Genomic DNA, 22,254 nt, shown 5'->3' with positions numbered 1-22,254 from the left:
GTCTTTACTTTCTTTTTTATATTTTCTAATTTTCCTACTTTCGTATCCTTTAACTCTCTCCACATGTGTATAGCGCCGTTTTTTTTTTTTTTTGAGCCTTTGTAATTTCACTGGTTTCATAGTCTCTAACCTGCTCTGCATGTGTTTAGCGTCAACGTTTGTAAACGTCTTTATGAAGTTCTACTTTGTCTTTTACTCACTGTCATTTAATTCTGAGCCAGATTGAATGTGCTTTTTTTTCAATTCCACTTGTTCCGGACTGATAATTACTTTCCTTATTTTCTGAATTTGCACCTCGATTATTCTTTTTTGCTCTTTTTTCTGTCCAACGCATTTGAGTCTCTTTTCTCCGTACTGCTTTCTTCTTCGCTTAGATGTCGACATTTAATTTATAACGTACCTTATACGACTTTATATGCACTGAGAGCCCTGGATCTGTGTGTGCTCAAATCCTTCACAAGACTGAATGTTTTCCTGGCTATTGTCCTATTTGATAGATTGTAAGTAGGGCGTGTCTTTGGTCTTGAGGGTCTTTAAAATGTCTTACGAGAAGATCACGTATCGTAGACTTGCTTTTTGCTTTCCAGGATGGGATTTCTTTTTATAATAGATAGACACTATATATTTTTATATGATATTCATAGAGGAAAGATGACACTCCTCAACTTCCCAGGTAAGGCATTTGCAAGGGTGGTGGAGAGAAGAATCAATCCAATGGTTGCACTAAAGATACAGGGGGGAATAATGTGGATTCAGTCCTGGTTCTGGAACCGCAAAACATCAATGTGGTGCAGTTGCTGTAGCATGCATGGAAGAAAGATTAGGGCTGCCAATCATGCCAAGGACTGTCCGGGAAAAATTTATAAAATTTTGGAAATGTCCGGAATTTTGGCTCCTAAAATTTGAAAATCTCCATATCCTTATCATTGGTAAAATTTGAAAGCTGTACACCAATCAGCATTTGCATAAATAGTGTGCACACTTTTTTCCCAGAATCTTCCATTTCGGTAGTAAACAGCGCAGATATTGACGAGAATAGTCAATGTCTGTCCAACTTGGCTTTTTCACTTCATCTTTTGAATTCAACTTTATCTTCTTGGCAAGTTGACAGTTCATTAAAAATGTTGTTCCTTTTCTTAATTATTTGTAATCCTAATTCACCGTAACTAAGTGAATTTATTCAAAATTAAAATTACAATTTCACGTTTTCTATGTGAGATCTTATTTTCGATTCTTCTTTCAGCAGAATGGTTAAACAAGAAATTTCATACATCCAGGTACAGTCTGTCATATTTAAGTGCGAGTAAGTACTGCTTTGTAATATTTTAATGGAAAGTATTGTTATTACCAACCATTTTTCCAAAATGTAAATGAATGGGTCAACTATCAATGTTTCCGTTAAATTAAAAAAATCACACATTTATTCTGTCATATAAATGCAATATATTTTTATTGGTTGATCAAGTAATAAGTCACTTCTTCAAGTAATTTAATATTTTCATAATTCTTTCATTTACATAAATTCTGGAATACCCATTATGCCGAAAAGAAAGTGCAAGTTCACGGACTACTTGAACAACAAATATCCTTGTTTTATCAGATTTATCAGATTATATCAAATTTACTGACAAAAACAGCATCAGGGAAAAAATATAAAAAATGTAGATAAATGCAAATAAACTAAATTGAAAAGATTAAAATTATTTTTATTTTACTACAAGTGAATTTACCATGTGTATCATTTTTACAGGTTAACGAAAGTTAAGCTATCCAAATAAGACTGGAAGGAATGAAGTCTGTTAATTTAAGAGGCTTGACATATTCAAAATATTTAATGGCTTATTAGTTTGCTAGTGACTGTGATTGTGGACATCATTTCATAATTATAGTACTAAACTGCTAGTAAAGGTTTATATCATTTTTAAAAACCATAAGACATTGTAAAGATATATTATGGCATCATAGGGAAAGGCAAAAGTCCTCATTTTTCAACCCAAATATCCTAATTTGCAGAGAAAGAGAGCTGGCAGCCCTAAGAAAGATATCCCAGTCTACATGTGTTTTGTAGGTTTGGAAAAAATATATGACCGCATCTCTCAGCATGTGTAGGGAAGGTGCTGCTGGAATATGGGTTAACAGGGTCATTCTTGTCAAGGCTGTGTTATGTCACCACTCATGTTTGTGGTTTTCAAGGACATGATATCAAGGTGCAGCTGAGGATGTAAGGCTGTCCAGCTGGAGAGGCTAGGGGTAATGTTGTTGCTTAGTTCGGATTATGATGATGTCCTCTTCCTTCATCTGACTGTGACCTTCGGCATGCACTTAAGCGATTCACTGCTGAGTGTAAAGTGGCTGGGATGAGCATCAGAACCTCCAAGTCTGAAATGTCAGAAATGAGGTTTCTTCACAGGGGGGCTGGGCTGACAACCTATGAGAGGCTCAGTGATTTAAGAGAGTCTGAGTAGATTGTAAGGCTCTCTAGATTGAAAAGAGCCAGTTGAGGTGGTTTGGGCATGTTGTAAGATGTCTCACCCTAGAGCTGCTCCAGGCATGTCCCACTGGGTGGAGACCCTATGGCTCTTTAACCATGCTCTTTAATTTGGCCATTGAAAAGGATTAATCTTCTCATTTTACGTTTATTCTTCCTTTTCATACAATTGCTTAGCTTATATCAGACATTCTTGTCTGTTACAATACGATTTAAAAAACAATCATCCTTAAGTCAGCATATTGTGGTCCACAATTTAAGATAAGCCCTGATGTATACATAATGATCTTCTGGCTGTGAGTAGCACTCAACTGGCTATGCTACACTTCTGGCCTCAAGGATTCAAGTTTGCAAATGGTTCCTTTTCATAAACCGTTTGAATTGGTTTTAATGTGGCAAAATCTTCAAGACATATAGTTGCTCAATAAGCTGATTTTAGAAGTTTTTTTAGTGTAGGGGAAAAAAATCTGAAAATATCAGTTTTTTTTATGCATTACATTTTATCTCATACTGGACTTTGGGTTAGAGTTTCATTCATATTTTTCTTTGATACATTAAATCTCTTTACAAAATGCTACCAATTTTTGATTTTACCAGTCTAAAGGTAACTTCATAAATGTTTTTTTTTTCTTTTCTTTTTTCACTCTATGGTATGATACATGCTGTATAATGTGGGCTTAAGAGAAGGACTTTACGGGTACACATCTGTAAAATGAAATAAATGGGAAAGGTCACTAAAACATGAAAACAAAATTAGGCTGGTGTCCCACTGCAGAACTCAACTTGTAGTCAGACAGCGTGTCGGATTTAATGACTGCAGTTGATAAATCTCATTGCATTTCAGGATTTCGAATTATACAAGGAACTGCAGAGGTGACTGATTACACAATTTCCTCACAACTATTCATCACAGTTTCATATCTAATATTGCACCTCTTAAATACTGCTAGGTCAACATGGAGCACACCAATATGGCAAAGAAAACAGAAAATAAATGTCTGTACTGGCTCCAAACTTTTCTAAATATGCATTCCAAAACAATTGCTTTCCTTCTTTTCTTGCAAGTACCGTTTTCCTTCGCTGATGTTGTCTGCATTTTATGCATTGTGATTCCCAATGCACACACACAAGAGCCCACTGTGTGACTTGCAGTTCAATTGCATCATAGTACTTGACAGAAAGTTGAAGGGGCTGATTGAGTTGCTGGAGGTGCTATATTCCACAACTTAAAGGAATGGGCAGGTGCTGCGACTTTCTACAAATCAATGAGATATTATTAAGAGTATGAAATAAAGGCTACAACTGAATATTGCTGTTAAAAAAAAAATCTGAGGTAGTGTGACACCAGCTTTAGACAAACAAAAATAAAGGCTCAAAAGTTGATAAGCATTTCTAGTTTTATTTTTTTAGAGTGAATTTAACCTTTACCAGTTTTTTCCATGAGTCAAATATGCCAGATATTATTATCATCCTACGTTATGCTACTATGCTTCAATAGAGGGAAAGGTTTTTTGGGTATATGGTAATTGTGTATTGTATAGCAAGACATGATGCTAGAATTATTTTCTTCTATTTCATATGTTTGAAATAAATCTGAAAGAAATTTACCTTCCAATTGCAGATACAATTTTTTATTAATGTCTCTACAAAGATTCTCATATTTTTCAATGTCTTGCAAAAGGTCAATGCATCATGAGACCTATTATGTTTTCAGTTCTGTATTTATAATTACATCAAAAGGGTCACTTGTGGATGAAATTTATTTTATGCAGTTTTGGGAAAATGATTTACAAAAATTGTTTAAATAGTAAAATATTGTTGATAATTCATGAGATTACTGTCAAAAAAGTGTCCAGTGCTAATATACAAAAAGATTCTATAACAGGCGTAGGTGTTTATGTCAATGCATCACTTTAAATAATGAGTAGATGAAGTTTGGAAATGTAATTCAGTTTTAAGATACATTATTAAAAAGCCCTTATGTAGAGTCTTCTGATATTTATATAGCTATGGTATATTTTGTGCAGAGTAGAGTATCTTGTTCACACTTTGAATAAAAAGCATTTCTAGCTGTGACAAGTTAAGGTAAGCATATCTTTACAATCTTGAGTAGAGGAGATTTAGTTGAGAGACGATCTGGGATTTTAAATTCCTCAGGGAGCACTACATCCAGAAGTGATTGCTGTTGAAGCAGAATTGAAGAAGCAAGTAGATGAGAAACTTAAATCAATTTGTTTCCATGGAAATGTCATTGTGATTTTTCCACATTCTCCTAAAGCTGTTATTATAATACAGCAGTAGCCTAATTGGCTAGAATTTTCTCAAAGTGGGAGTATGATTAGGACTACTTCCAAAAGGCATATAAATAATATTATTTTGTGAATTTCCTATAAAAATCAAGTTTGTGTCAAAATATTTTGCTGAATTACTGTAATATTTAGGTACTCTTTCTGTGTTATTTCCATGTTACGCTACTGTCACTTTGTTTAGCTACAATTAATTTTTATTAGAATTAAACCTTTTATATGGTGCACATTAGTTTATGTTTTGAATATATTGCTATTAGTTTACTTCAGGATTGAAAGATAAGTTTATAAATTATTTATTATTTTTGGAAACTATACATGTAATTTGTTCTACTTATCAAGATACTGATTAAAGAAATGTAATTCTTTACAATGAAAACAACTGAGGGTGTCCAAGTAGATGGTTATTTGGAGTTTATGTAATCTTCCTAAATTAGTATTGGATTATTGGTTTCCTCTGGTAATTCAGCTTTCTTTTCACAATTTAGAAACTGGCAGTTAGTTGGATGAATAAATTTAAATTCACCCAGAAACAGTGAATGTATTTTTCCCTGGTGATAAATTACCATTTTATTGAGGTTTGGTTCCCTTTTTGTACTCATTGTTCATCCAGCTTTCCACTGCCCTCTGCTGGAATAATTAGAAAATGCAATACAGAATTTACCCAGTTAAACAAGTTTGCTTTACCCATACAGTACAAACATTTGCAATACAATTTGTATTTATACAATATTTTATATTAAAGACTTACAGTAAGGATTTAACAGTTCTTTTTTTTAACGGTCTAATCCAAGTGCTAAAAAAGATCAAAAAGCAAAACAGGAGTCATTAAAATAATATATTTTAAAAAGAACTGTTAACATTTGGAGCAGCCGGAATTGCACAGCAGAGCAGAAATACACAACAGAATATACAGCAAGTCAGGACGTTTAAAACTGGGATAGGAATTGCATTACTAATTAGGGAAGCAGGGTGAAATCCCAGTATTCAACATATTAATGGGCGGAGTGGTGGCTCTGAGGCTAAGGATCTGCGCTGGTATCCTGAAGGTTGCTGGTTCGAATCCCCGTCACTGCCAAAAGAGATCCTACTCTGCTGGGCCCTTGAGCAAGACCCTTAACCTGTAATTGCTCCAGGGGCGCTGTACAATGGCTGACCCTGCGCTCTAACCCCAAGGGGTATGCGAAAACTAACAAATTTCTAAAACGAGAAATCGTATAAGACGAAATAAAAAAAAATCTATAGATATATCTATAGGCAAGACAATAGAATGGTGTTAAAAGAAGCTTCTACACAGACAAACAAGAACTACATTTATTTATATTGCACATTTTTATACAAAGGATGTAGCTCAGAGTGTTTTACAACATGTTAGAGAAGTTGTTACATGCAAATTAAATTAATATAAATTAAATTTAAATAAGAATAATAATGAATATGTGGTACATAAAAGATAAATACTGCGTGGGCTGGCGCCCTGCCCGGGGTTTGTTTCCTGCCTTGCACCCTGTGTTGGCTGGGATTGGCTCCAGCAGACGCCCGTGAACCTGTAGTTAGGATATAGCAGGTTGGATAATGGATGGATGGATAAAAGATAAATAAATAATGCCCATTTACAGTCATATGAAAAAGTTTGGGAATTACTCTACTTTCAACAAAAAAGATAACAGTGGTATGTCTTTCATTTCCTAGGAACATCTGAGTACTGGGGTGTTTTCTGAACAAAGATTTTTAGTGAAGCAGTATGTAGTTGTATGAAATTAAATCAAATGTGAAAAACTGGCTGTGCAAAAATGTGGGTACCCTTGTAATTTTGCTGATTTGAATGCATGTAGCTGCTCAATACTGATTACTTGCAACACCAAATTGGTTGGGTTAGCTCGTTAAGCCTTCATAGACAGGTGTGTCCAATCATGAGAAAAGGTATTTAAGTTGTTCAATTGCAAGTTGTGCTTCTCTTTGACTCTCCTCTGAAGATTGACAGCATGGGATCCTCAAAGCAACTCTCAAAAGATCTGAAAACAAAGATTGTTAAGTATCATGGTTTTGGGGAAGGCTACAAAAAGTTATCTCAGAGGTTTAAAATGTCAGTTTCAACTGTAAGGAATGGAATCAGGAAATGGAAGGCCACAGGCACAATTGCTGTTAAACCTAGGTCTGGCAATCCAAGAAAAATACAGGAGCGGCATATGCGCAGGACTGTGAGAATGGTTACAGACAATCCACAGATCACCTCCAAAGACCTGCAAGAACATCTTGCTGCACATGGTTTATCTGTACATCGTTCTACAATTCAGCACAATTTGCACAAAGAACATCTGTATGGCAGGGTGATGAGAAAGAAGCCCTTTCTGCACTCTCGCCACAAACAGAGTCGCTTGTTGTATGCAAATGCTCATTTAGACAAGCCAGATTCATTTTGGAACAAAGTGCTTTGGACTGATGAGACAAAAATTGAGTTATTTGGTCATAACAAAAAGCGCTTTGCATGGCGGAAGAAGAACACCACATTCCAAGAAAAACACCTGCTACCTACTGTCAAATTTGGTGGAGGTTCCATCATGCTGTGTGGCTAGTTCAGAGACTGGGGCCCTTGTTAAAGTCCAGGGTCGGATGAATTCAACCCAATAGCAACAAATCAGCAAAATTCTTCAGGATAATGTTCAAGCATTAGTCACAAAGTTGAAGTTACACAGGGGTTGGATATTCCAACAAGACAATGACCCAAAACACAGTTCAAAATCTACAAAGGCATTCATGCAGAGGGAGAAGTACAATGTTCTGGAATGGCCATCACAATCCCCTGACTTGAATATCATTGAAAATCTCTGGAGAGATTTTGTATGGAAGAATGGTTAAAAATACCTCCATCCAGAATCCAGACACTCATCACTGGCTATAGGAGGCGTCTAGAGGCTGTTATATTTGCAAAAGGAGGCTCGACTAAGTATTGATGTAATATTTCTGTTGGGGTGCCCAAATTTATGCACCTGTCTAATTTTGTTATGATGCATATTGCATACTTTCTGTTTATCAAATAAATTTAATGTCACTGCTGAAATACTACTGTTTCCATAAGGCATGCCATATATTAAAAGGAAGTTGCTACTTTGAAAGCTCAGCCAATGATAAACAAAAATCCAAAGAATCAGAGGGGTTCCCATACTTTTTCATATGACTGTACATAAGAAGATATATAATTAAGAGAAGTAGAGTCCTTAAATAAAGAATTGGCAGTCCAATTATAAGTTCAGATGACACAGGTGGACAGAACCCCACATAGAAGAATGGAATTTAATCCTAAACAACCCAACCAAACCACACAATGATAACAGACTGGTATTGACACTTAATACATAAAACTCCATCATAATGTAGGTTGATAATATTCAGGATAAGTCAGTCAGTAGTGGAGCGGGCCTGTAGTATAACCTTTGTGCTGAAATATTGAGATGACAAAAGAGTGTAACTCTTTGTCAAGATTGTGACAGCTGAAAATCGAGAACAACAATCAGAAAACTGTATATCTTGAAATCCAGAGTTTACTTCAGAGATACCTCATATTTGGAGGGTAAAAATTAAATAATGAACTCATGGAAAAAAGCAGTCTACATTGTATGAGGCCAAATAATTTTACACAGCCTACCTCTGTCTAAAGGACAAAAATCTTGGAATTATATTTAAGCTGCCAGCACTAAAAATAATGAATAAACTGAAAAGACAGAATCTCTATTAAAGCTATGATATTAAAGTGGAATATTAGCAGCAAACAAATATTATGCATTACAATATACAGTATGTCTAGCTTCTACTACATATAAATGTAAAGAATTATTATTATAAAAAAGATTTCAAAAAATATATTTTCACTGGCACTAATCCAAATTATGAACAAAATAGAGAAAGAAACAATACCTTCTAGAGAAAAAGAAATGAAAGGACAAAGCAAGCACTCAATACATAAAACTGCAGACTATTACCAAGGATACCTGAGGTGAATACTTCCTGCAATGCCTGAATGAACACAGGAAACAACTGCTATTTAAACAGATAAAGGAAAGAGATGAGCTCATCAGTGATTAGATTGGGTCAGATAAGACACAATCAGATCAGATAACATAAAATACTACAGTCATGAGCCAATTTACAGCCGACTGAGTGAAGACCATTCGTACTTACGGTTGATTATCATTGGAAAGCACCTTGAGCATGGGAATGGTGCTATATAATGAAGCAATGTAGAAATAATGATCTAGAAATTGCCAAAACTAGTCACTAGAAGCCGGAAAGGCAGAAATATCTTGTAAATAATAAATATTTCATTATTATTATCTCGTAGGGTCTCATAAGTTTTCTGATTCTTGTAGGACCCTTTAAGGTTTGTTTTGACTGGCACTGCTCCACATGGCTAAGTCATATGCATTTGGCCCACACTGTCTTCCCTTACATGGACCTGGCATGCAGTCACTGTACTGGCAGTTAAAGTATGCATACTAGTCACTCATACCAGACCCACAGAGCCTTAATTGCAACCTGTAAGCTTTATGACCAATATACGGTCAATTTGACATACAACCGAATGGGCAGTCTCATATGAAGCCATAAGACGGTACATGACCATATACAATTTTTTTTTGTCCCCAGAGAGCTTTCTTGTGATTCACAGGGTTAAACCTTGCAACACACAATATTATCACATAGCAAGACATATATTTTATTACAAAAAAGAAAGAGAAAAACAAAACAGAGCTTTAATAATCCGGAATCTACAAAGTATATGTCATTAGCAGTGCAAGCACCTCAGCAGAAGGTGTAACCATTAAGGGTATCTTTTAACTTGCTAATTGTAAACCTGTTAATTGTAAATTTTGGATTCCAAGATATATTCAGGTTGTTTTCTTGGTTTTCAGTTCTGAAACACTTGACATAGGAAATAATTAGAAATGCATCAGCTATCTGAAAAAGTTTTCATTTGTAGTATTACACTACAGGTCCCCACCACTGTGGACTGTTTTAACATGAATATTTTTCAGCATACATTTTAAAGACCTGTGGGATTCTTATGTGTTCCAGACTGTACACCAGTTTATTAACACTGTGTGGGCTGGTTGGGTTATGTGGGGTTACAATTTTCTTTCCATTGCATGGAAAAATGAAATTATTTAAGATATCCTGTTTGCGATATTTTTCTGTTTTGGTATACTTCAGCATCTAATTTGTAATATACTCCCCATTATTATCTTGTTCTGTTTCAGAAAAATAATACTTCAGAACACCAACATTTTTATGATCCTATAGAAGACATTCACTGTATGCATCAGCACAGATAATACACAAGACTTCTTGTACACACACACACACACACATATATATATATATATATATATATATATATATATATATATATATATATATATATATATATATATATATATGGTATTTGTTCATATCAGTTGTTACATTTTATTTACATTTTTTGGCCTTCAACGGTCTTTGAAAAGAAAAACTAAATTATTTCCAGTTGTCACCTTCCTTTTGTTCACTTCTCAGATCCTTCAGTTCTATTTTTAACATCTTATGTTATTATGCAAACTTACAACCTCAGGCAGAACATGCTGAGCAAAGTACATTCCTATATTCATTCTTCTTCTTCTTCAGTGCAGAGTGGTGACACCAGTGCATCAGTAAAATAGGTTTATTTTTTAACAGTTATAACCTGTTGCAATACATCATGAACACCTCAATCTCACATATTATAAATTCTAACTAGTCTGGCTGCAAAAAAATTTTTTTTTCTTTGGAGGTTAGATTGATTATTTTTTTGGTCCACGGTGTGAACAAACAGCATGAGGATCAAGGATTAATCCTAGGAGGCAGAACTAGCTACAACAAATATTTAATCTTGAATACAGTCAAACAAGGAAAGATATAAAAACACTAGTCTAGAACCTGGTATCATTAAGAATTTATATTTTCTTTACTTTATTTATTTAGATATGAACTTTCAAGATCTATTGACATCTTTTTCTTCCTGTTCATTGCATCAGACAGATCTCTAAAAAAAAGGGTTACCCATGTCAACTCAGAACATACAGTCTTCATGTAGTACAATATCAGTTGAATCTGAAATAAACAGCATTTATTTCTATACCCTGCCCTCCATAATGTTTGGAACAAGGCCAAATTTTACCTTGATTTACCCTCTGCTTCTCAGTTTAAAATTACAAATGAAACAATTCAGAAGTGATTAAAGTGTACATTGCAGATTTTAATTTAACGGTATTTGCATACATTTCGGTGACAGTATAGAGAAATGACAACACTTTTTATATATGCCCCCCCCCCCCCTATTTCAGGGCACCATAATGTGTGGGACATAGCAATGGCTGGTATATTAAAATATCTTTGTCCCAAACATTATGGAGGGTAATGTAGCAGTGGTAGCGCTGCTTCCTCGCAGTTAGGAGACCTGGGTTCACTTCCCGGGTCCACCCTGCGTGGAGTTTGCATGTTCTCCCCGTGTCTGCGTGGGTTTCCTCCGGGCGCTCCGGTTTCCTCCCACAGTCCAAAGACATGCAGGTTAGGTGGATTGGCGATTCTAAATTGGCCCTAGTGTGTGCTTGGTGTGTGGGTGTGTTTGTGTGTGTCCTGCGGTGGGTTGGCACCCTGCCCGGGATTGGTTCCCTGCCTTGTGCCCTGTGTTGGCTGGGATTGGCTCCAGCAGACCCCCGTGACCCTGTGTTCGGATTCAGCGGGTTGGAAAATGGATGGATGTAGTTCATTTTCTTATTTTCAATTACTTTACAATAATAGTAGTTAAACAGAGTTGCAAAAGAAAGCAAACACTATAGAACAGTTATGTGTAGTAGATTATTTAAAACCACAGAAATGAGAATCAAAATGTCCAGCTTAATAACAAAAACTATGGCTACCTGGCCAGGGAGAAGAGGAAAATAAAAACTCCAGCTAGAGTAATGAGAAAAAAAAGTAATAGTTAGTGACCAGTCTATAAAACAGCAAATCAAATTCCTTTTTATGAAAAGATCCAATTTCCACCATCTCTTGGAATAAAGGAATGCTACTGATACTAATAATTTCTTAAAATATCAAGAAAAAGACACCGGAAAGAGGCTTGTTTTTAGTAGTTTTTTGAAGTGTTCACCTGTATTGGGATGGTGTATCTCTAACAGTAAAGTATTCCAGATGTTTGGAGCATTAAAACAAAATGCTGCTTCATCAGTTTTTTTCATGCTTTATTACAGCTGGTGAGATATGTTCAGGTTTTCTTTTTTTCTGGCTGCTGCATTTTAAACTAAATGCAGTATTCTAATGGCTAAAAAAGCTTGTATTACTTTCTCAGTATGTTGTAATGATATGAGATCTAATTCATGCATTGTTTCTTAAGTTAATGAATGCAGCCTTTTAATGTGTGATTTGATGTTTAGCATCTAAAATGACACCTAGATGCCATACTTATGAACTAGTTTATTTTTAATGTCCTCCCTTTTTTTGCTGATAAATATTAAAAATGTTTGTTTAAGTTTAAGGAAATTATTACACATCCATTCTGTGATGCTAGTATCAGAAGGATGGATCAGAAGGTGTAAATCCTCAGGGCCATCTGGCACTATTGATAAGTGCATCTGTGTGTTGCCTTCATAGTTGTAGTATTTTCATTTTATATTTCAAAATGATCAGACCTAATGGAAACATGTAGACTGGAGAATATCAAGGAAATCAAAACTGTTAAAAACTGCTGTACTTTTTCTAGAATTTTACTTAAAACATGCTAGAAATAGTTCTAAACTTGTCCAAGGCAGAAACATTCGATTACTCTTCTCAAGTAGTGGCTTAACTACAGCAGTTTTTAGAGGATCAGGAAAAATCCCCAAGCCCAATGAAAAATTAACTATATCAAGTACACTATCAATTAACTAGTCAGACACTACCTAAAAAAGGCCTGTAGGGACTAGATCAAGGACACATGTGGACAGTGACAGCTGAGTAATTATTCTGCAAATATCAGGCTAATTTTAGTAAAGGAGTTTAATTTACTTTGTTCACTAAGTTGAGGTATACAGTAGCTAATGTAAGAACCATTTGCTAGTTATTTAAGTTTTATTAAATAAGTTATATGCCTATATATTAGTGCATAGTCTATGGGAGGTTCTTATAACCCCCACAAGCTGAACTGAATTGGTATTTTCTATTTCTTGCCCTTCTGACCATAGGTTAGTATCAGTTAATGACCTTCCTTGCTGTATGTAAGGTATGAAAGGCACACGGTTTCAAACCGTGCCTTAACGTGCTCAGAGAGAGCCGTACGTTTAGAACGTACTAAATGTGAAATAAAGCTAAGTGAAACATCCATCCATCCATCCATTTTCCAACCCGCTGAATCCGAACACAGGGTCGCGGGGGTCTGCTGGAGCCAATCCCAGCCAACACAGGGCACAAGGCAGGAAACAATCCTGGGCAGGGTGCCAACCCACCGCAGGACACACACAAACACACCCACACACCAAGCACACACTAGGGCCAATTTAGAATCGCCAATGCACCTAACCTGCATGTCTTTGGACTGTGGGAGGAAACCGGAGCACCCGGAGGAAACCCACGCAGACACGGGGAGAACATGCAAACTCCACGCAGGGAGGACCAATTCATCCTTAAGTATAGAAACAATTGCAGTTTAACAAGAAGAAACATTCTTCCTTTTTTTGCCTTTTATTGTACTGTACATGTGTAACAACTCATCTCTATTCTTGTGTGGATTGCTTGCTTGAATTTTCACTAAACCTTTTAAAATGAGCTTTTGGACTGAACAGTTTCTTTTGACACATGTTTGACCCATGCTTGATCTTGCCATACCTTTCAGTAGCTACAGCTACGTTTCTTGAGGCCTGTGATATGCTACATCTTTATGCATTATCAGAAAAAACATGTGCTGCAAAAAGTCTCACATTTAGCCATTGATGGTTTAAACATCCATCCCAAAATACAAAGCTGGGTGCAAAAGACAATTGTTGGATTTCCTGCATTATTTTAAATTATTTATAATTATTATAATTATTTATACTTTTGGAAAACATAGGCAAACATATTTTTTGTATTTATTGATGTGAGCCTTTAATGTTTTGCAAAGGATTGTTATTTTAATTTTTCTCCCTTTATGCTCAGTCTTACAGCACTCTGTTTCAAACCTGCTTTAGTTTTCCACATTATAACAGCTGTGTTGCTTTTTAAAAGATTTTTCTGGTGCTACAATGTCAGCCACTGCTTTCAGGTTTGCATTTAAATTGTTGACCTAATATTTTAATTGCTGGCTGCATTAGAACAGGTACTAAAGTAAGACTGAATATTTAATAATATTAGAAAAGGAAGAGTCAGCTGTGCCACTAAAAAAAGTAACGTAAAAAACTGTCCTGTTTAATCCAAGTAAAAGTATTGTCATATTGAAGATAATACAGTAATCATCAGATATACTATATACAGTCATATGAAAAAATTTGGGAACCCCTCTTATATTTTTGGATTTTTGATTATCATTGGCTGAACTTTCAAAGTAGCAACTTCCTTTTAATATATGACATGCCTTATGGAAATAGTAGTATTTCAGCAGTGACATTAAGTTTATTGGATTAACACAAAATATGCAATATGCATTATAACAAAATTAGGTGTATAAATGTGGGCACCCCTACAGAGATATTACATCAATACTTAGTTGAGCCTCCTTTTGCAAATATAACGGCCTCTAGATGCCTCCTATAGCCTTTGATGAGTGCCTGGATTCTGGATGGAGGTATTTTTGACCATTCTTCCATACAAAATCTCTCCATTTCAGTTAAATTTGATGGCTGCCGAGCATAGACAGCCTGCGTCAAATCATCCCATAGATTTTCGATGATATTCAAGTCAGGCGACTGTGACGGCCATTCCAGAACATTGTACTTCTTGCTCTGCATGAATGCCTTTGCAAATTTCGAACTGTGTTTTGGGTCATTGTCTTGTTAGAATATCCAACCCCTGCGTAACTTCAACTTTGTTACTGATGCTTGAACATTATCCTGAAGAATTTGTTGATATTGGGTTGAATTCATCTGAACCTGGACTTTAACAAGGGCCCCAGTCCCTGAACTAGCTACACAGCCTCACAGCATGATGGAACCTCCACCGAATTTGACAGTAGGTAGCAGGTGTTTTTCTTGGAATGCGGTGTTCTTCTGCATTGCGCTTTTTGTTATGACCAAACAACTCAATTTTTGTCTCATCAGTTCAAAGCACTTTGTTCCAAAATGAATCTGGCTTGTCTAAATGAGGATTTGCATACAACAAGCGACTCTGTTTGTGGCGTGAGTGTCGAAAGGGCTTCTTTCTCATCACCCTTCCATACAGATGTTCTTTGTGCAAATTGCGCTGAATTGTAGAATGATGTACCGATACACCATGTGCAGCAAGACGTTTTTGCAGGTCTTTGGAGGTGATCTGTGGGTTGTCTGTAACCATTCTCACAATCCTGCGCATATGCCGCTCCTATTTTTTTCTTGGCCTGCCAGACCTGGGTTGAACTGCAACTGTGCCCGTGGCCTTCCATTTCCTGATTCCATTCCTTACAGTTGAAACTGACAGTTTAAACCTCTGAGATAGCTTTTTGTAGCCTTCCCCTAAACCATGATACTGAACAATCTTTGTGAATTTCCCATTGGGATTAATAAAGTATCTATCTATCTATCTATCTATCTATCTATCTATCTATCTATCTATCTATCTATCTATCTATCTATCTATCTATCTATCTATCTATCTATCTATCTATCTATCTATCTATCTATCTATCTATCTATCTATCTATCTATCTTTTGAGAGTTGCTGTCATGCTGTCACTCTTCAGAGGAGAGTCAAAGGGAAGCACAACTTGCAATTGACCACCTTAAATACCTTTTCTCATGATTGGACACACCTGTCTATGAAGTTCAAGGGTTAACGAGTTAATCCAACCAATTTGGTGTTGCAAGTAATCAGTATTGAGCAGTTACATGCATTCAAATCAGCAAAATTACAAGGGTACCCAAATTTTTGCACAGCCAGTTTTTCACATTTGATTTAGTTTCATACAACTATATACTGCTTCACTAAAAATCTTAGCACTCAGATGTTCCTAGGAAATGAAAGACATACCACTGTTATCAGATGTTATCACGGTTACCAAATGCTAACGTGGAGCTACCCGGGTTTAGTACAGTTAGAGCGGACAGAGACGCAAGTACCTGCGGAAAGCAGAAAGGAGGTGGACTTGCACTCTATGTCAATACAAGACGGTGCAACTCTGGACATATTAACGTTAAAATCTCCACTTGCTGCAGGGACATCGAACTGTTGGCCGTAAGTCTGTGTCCCTATTACTTGCCCAGAGAGTTTGGACACGTCATCGTTATTATTGTTTACATCCCTCCTCGGGCGGACGTGGAGATAGCGGGTGACATCATCCATTTCGCAGTTGCTAAACTACAAAGCACCCTGAGGCACTTGTGCTAATCGCTGGAGACTTCAACCATGTAACGCTGGACAAAACATTACCTGCCTTCTCCCAGTATGTGGATTGTAACACCCTGGGAAATAGGACCATTGATCTACTGTATGCAAACGTTAAAGATACATACTGTGCCACCCCGCTGCCTGCACTTGGGAAAGCAGATCATAACCTGGTTCTGCTTCAACCTCACTACAAACCAAGAGTGAGGGAGCTACCTACAACTACACGTTCATTCAGGAAGTGGTCCCCTGAGGCAGAGCAGGCTCTGAGAGACTGCTTTGGAACTACGGACTGGGATATCCTGCAGGGATCTTATAGTGAGAACATTCAGGAGGTTGTTGACTGCACTACTAACTACATCAACTTCTGTATGGACATTGTAGTTCCAGTAAGAACAGTACGATGCTATGCTAACAACAAGCCATGGATTACAAGTAACATCAAGGGCCTTTTGAACCACAAGAAAAGGGCTTTTAAAGGCGGTGATCAGCATGAGCTTAAGCGCATGCAGAAGGAACTCAGAGTCCAGCTCAGGGCGGCGAAGGAGCAGTACAGGAGAAAGCTGGAGCAGAAGTTGCAGAATAACAGCATGAAGGAAGTGTGGGATGGGATGAAGATCATCACTGGCTGCAGCTTGAAGCGGGGTGCCACCATCGAGAGAGATATGGAGAGAGCAAACCAGATGAACAACTTTTTTAACAGGTTTGACCACCCTAACCCACTCTCACCTCGGAGTACTGCACCCTCCCCCCATCCTTCTGCTGATACCAGCATAGGAGAGAGTTTACCCCAACCCACAATTACAGCAGCCCAGGTAAGCAGAGAGCTGAGGAGACTTTGTGCCAGCAAAGCAGCGGGTCCCTATTGGAGTATCGCTACGACTGCTGAAGGCCTGTGCGTTGGAGCTGGGGAGTCCTCTACAGCGCATCTTCAACCTGAGCCTGGAACAGGGGAGAGTCCTGAGGCTTTGGAAAACATCTTGCATCACCCCAGTCCCAAAGGTATCACATCCTAGTGAGCTGAATGACTTCCGGCCTGTCGCTCTGACATCACATGTGATGAAGACCATGGAGCGGCTGCTGCTTCACCACCTGAGGCCACAGGTCCGTCATGCCCTCGACCCTCTGCAGTTTGCATACCAGGACAAGGTGGGAGCGGAGGATGCCATCATCTACATGCTACACCGATCCCTCTCCCACTTGGACAGAGTCAGTGGCGCTGTAAGAATTATGTTTCTGGAGTTCTCTAGCACCTTCAACACCATCCAACCTCTGCTTCTTAGGGATAAGCTGACAAAGATGGGAGTAGATTCATACCTGGTAGCATGGATCGTGGACTATCTTAAAGACAGACCTCAGTATGTGCGTCTCGGGAACTGCAGGTCTGACATTGTGGTCAGCAACACAGGAGTGCTGCAGGGGACTGTACTTTCTCCGGTCCTATTCAGCCTATATACATCGGACTTCCAATACAACTCGGAGTCCTGCCACATGGAAAAGTTTGCTGTCGACACTGCTATCGTGGGCTGCATCAGTAGTGGACAGGAGGAGGAGTATAGGAAACTAATCAATGACTTTGTTAAATGGTGTGACTCAAACCACCTACACCTGAATACCAGCAAAACCAAGGAGCTGGTGGTGGATTTTAGGAGGACCAGGCCCCTCATGGACCCCGTGATCATCAGAGGTGACTGTGTGCAGTGGGTGCAGACCTATAAGTACCTGGGAGTGCAGCTGGATGATAAATTGGACTGGACTGCCAATACTGATGTCCTGTGTAAAAAAGGACAGAGCCGACTATACTTCCTTAGAAGGCTGGCGTCCTTCAACATCTGCAATAAGATGCTGCAGATGTTCTATCAGACGGTGGTGTGCTGGGGCATAAAGAAGAGGGATGCCTCACGCCTGGACAAACTGGTGAGGAAGGCACGCTCTATTGTAGGCACGGAGCTGGACAGCTTGACATCCGTGGCAGAGCGACAGGCACTGAGCAGGCTCCTGTCAATCATGGAGAATCCACTGCATCCACTAAACAGTATCATCTCCAGACAGAGGAGCAGCTTCAGCGACAGACTGCTGTCACCTTCCTGCTCCACTGACAGACTAAGGAGATCGTTCCTCCCCCACACTATGTGACTCTTCAGTTCCACCCCCTCGGGTAAACGTTAACATTATTCAAAGTTATTGTCTGTCTGTATGCCTGCATTGTTATCACTCTTTAATTTAATATTTTCTTTATCAGTATGCTGCTGCTGGAGTATGTGAATTTCCCCTTGGGATTAATATCTATCTATCTATCTATCTATCTATCTATCTATCTATCTATCTATCTATCTATCTATCTATCTATCTATCTATCTATCTATCTATCTATCTATCTATCTATCTATCTATCTATCTTTTTTGTTGAAAGTAAATTATTATGCAGGCTGAGAGGGGTTCCCAAACTTTTTCATATGACTGTATATATATATATATATATATATATATAGATAGATAGATAGATAGATAGATAGATAGATAGATAGATAGATAGATAGATAGATAGATAGATAGATAGATAGATAGATAGATAGATAGATACTTTATTAATCCCAAGGGGAAATTCACAATATGCAAGATATATCTAGATTTTATTCACAAAAATTCTAAGCCCACATGAGTTGACCAGATCTAATGTGTAGCACCTTTTATATGTAGACTGGGTGATACATTGAGTAAGGTCAAAAGAGTCCTTTGGGATCACAGCGATTATCTACATGAAAGTTGAAATCACATAGTAGTAAAAAATTATTGTGAATAGTTATTATAAAAGATAATAAATCTGAAAATTAATTAATGAAGGAAGCATTATATTTAAGTGTTCGACAAATAGTTAGTTAAAGGAAATTTACTTCTTTAATAGCAACATCAATATGCTCAAAAGATACAAATATAATGATGTTGGCACCTTTACTATTTATACTGCTCAACAAGGTATTTACTAAGCCAGCCCCTCCCTTCTCTTGATGAACCAACTGAGTAAACTATTAAAGTAAAGGTACAAATGATTGGACATTGGATTATAATTATAATTAATAATAATTCATGTGTAAAGATCCCAGTGGTTAAGAACATTACTTTGATAAACTGAGCAGTTCAGTCTATAAGACTCATTTCATTAGCTTAGTAATTAATTTGACCCACTATCTCATGTGAAGGTGTCTCAGCTTCAGCTACATGACTAAGTAGATTGTCCCAGACTGCCATGATTATCCAGTGTTATTTACAGTGTGTTCACAAAGAATTCAGACTCCTTCATTGTATTGTGTTGTACATTTTATTTTAAACAGATAAATTTGCCATTTTTACTAATCAATCTAAGCTTCACTCATAACGAGAAAGTGAATGAATACATGTTTTCAGAAAGGTCTGACTATTAAATATCTAACACTGAAATCTGTCATTTATATAAATATTCAGCCTTTTTGCTGTGGCACTTTAAATTATGGTCAGGTGCATCATAATTGCTTTAACTACCCTTTAGATGTGTCTAGAACTTGATTGGATTCCACCTGTGGCAATCTGAATTGATTGACACTGGAATTACCAAAGCTAACGAAAAACTCATAAACCAGGCCAACCTTAAATCCGTTCGCACTTCTCCGTCAGCGTCTTTTGTGTTGTAAATGTGTTGATAAGCCCAAGCAGCCTGCTATCCCATCCTCCCAACGCCACAGAAACGGCAAAAACCTCTCCCAGCTCAAAGCCTTGTTTATCAAGTTACCCAAGAAGACACATAATTGTAAATGCTGCCAAAGGGGCTTCTGCAAAGGATCTGAATACTTATATAAATGAGAGATTTTTTTGATTCTTAATAAATTGGCAAATGGGTTAAGTGTAGAGTGATGGGCAAAAATGGCAATTAAATTAAAATCTACAATATAGTAAAATATTCAGAAAATGAAGGGGTCTGAATTCTTTGTGAATCCACTATATGTAATCTTTTTCTGTGCTTTTTATCATATTGTACTCCTTTGAATATTTGTGAATGACACCTGAAGGGCAATATATTAATAAAATACATTAAGATTTTCATTGTTATTTTGTCTTGGCAGTTGTGAAACTTTTGAAATAAATAATCTATGTGCAGTGGTGTTGCAAAAAGGTGATTTTATGTGTTACATCTACCCCAAAATAAACATTATGAAGTGAACATTAATTTCTAACATGTTAAACTATCCATCCCATCAAATAACAACCACACCTTTAATTTCTTGCTAAAATATTCAAGGAGAATTATTTCCAGTTGTAAATCCACACCCTTAGGTAAGTGAACATAAAGTCAAATACATCTTGTCTGAAAACGTTGAAAGGAGACCACTTGATTTCCTCTGTCCCCAAACCTATGTCAATTTGTACTGATGTCTCTGCACCCCTTTTTATTTTAATTTTTTGCGCTTTGGTCAGATCAGTAATTTGATTGATCTAAGTTATGAAAGGCCTCCTCACCTTAATCTGTTTGCTTAATATTTTATCATTTAGGCAGAAGAAGAGAGGGATGATATGGAGAGAGTTAAACTTGACAACAAGAGGATTTTGTTTAACTTACTCCCTGCACATGTTGCACAGCACTTCCTAATGTCTAATCCTCGAAATATGGTAAGGATCATGATTATAACATTTTGTAGATGTCCTCACAAATGCTTAGTGGTTTTTTATTGCCTGGTAATGTACATACACTGAATTTTGCCAATGAGATAAAGTGACAGATATACATGATTATTCTTAATTGACAAAAAATCTAGTGTGAGTGCTGATGTATGCATTAATGGGCCCTGTATTGGACAGGTGCCTCATCCAATGTGGGTTCCTGCTTTGCATTTGTTCCTGCTGAAGTAGGCTCCAGACACATGCCTAATATGCTCTGGTAGGTTTGCATTAGGTGAATCATAGTACTTTAAAAAACACTTTTTTAAGATTTTTAAGCCATTCATATACAGTATAAGTTTCAGTCCTTTGCAATATATAGTAGTTTCTCATAATTAAAATTAAGATAATTAACATCTTCCCATTCTTTGTTGCTCCCTTCCTCTCTTACATATTTTGTTTTGTGTACTGTATGTTGTCCTGTCTACTGATGGCATTTGATCCATCACAGAGTTTTGAAGAGTTGAATTAATAAACTGGAAGTCATGTAGTTAATTGAACATACTATTCTCAAATGAAGCCCACAGTATGAATGAACATTTTGTTCCTTTCTGTTTTCTTTTTTTCACTCTATTTGTACTTTGAATTAAGTGTTCTGGCTATAACCCTGCCTTTTTGTCTCAATAGCAGCCAAATGAGTATCCTGCCCGATTTTCTGGATTACTGTAATCTGTTTATTTTCCCCAACCTTCCAGTGTTCTGTCTCCAACTTCTGCTTTCAAATTCAAAACCCATCAATTAATTTATATTGTTTTTGCTAATGGTCTTCTTAACTTAAGGGAATACTCCACTTAAAAATGAAACACTTTTTATATATTACTCAGTCTATGTAGTTTGTAGTGATGGCCAAGAAAAAAATGTAATATCATGTTTTCGTGCAGAACTGAGAAGGTATAAAAAAGAATAGGCATCTGTGGTAACCAAGGCTGGAGAAGAGCAAATATCAAAACCATGCCTGAAAAAATCTCATGTTTAAAAATTCAAAGCATAAACAGTATTTTATGAAAGTCTAACTTTTATTAGTAATAAAGAACTGCAATATCTCATTTTTTCCTCTTTGTGGAAGAATTTTGTACACCCAACACTAAAAACAAAATCTATTTACCACATATCTGCTAACATACAAACAATAGCATTTTACTATACTTAAAATAATGTCACTAATTGGGATTACTTTTACCTCCTATTGAGCATAAAATTAGAAAAATATATTTAATTGTCTAATAAAAGATGATT

At 36.8% G+C, this 22,254-nt stretch overlaps 1 protein-coding gene across 1 annotated transcript in view; it reads left to right on the top strand.

Annotated features, from left to right (window-relative positions):
• adcy1a (adenylate cyclase 1a) overlaps nt 1-22,254 on the top strand; it is a 554,748-nt gene that overhangs the window by 508,149 nt on the left and 24,345 nt on the right. Inside the window, exon 15 of the mRNA XM_028803971.2 lies at nt 20,854-20,970. Within this exon, the coding sequence (XP_028659804.1) occupies nt 20,854-20,970 (117 nt within the window). The remainder of the gene's footprint in view (nt 1-20,853; nt 20,971-22,254) is intronic.

The sequence above is a fragment of the Erpetoichthys calabaricus genome, chromosome 6, assembly GCF_900747795.2.
Source record: "Erpetoichthys calabaricus chromosome 6, fErpCal1.3, whole genome shotgun sequence".
NCBI classification, from domain to species: Eukaryota; Metazoa; Chordata; class Cladistia; order Polypteriformes; family Polypteridae; genus Erpetoichthys; species Erpetoichthys calabaricus.
This window is presented reverse-complemented; position numbering and strand designations above follow the sequence as displayed.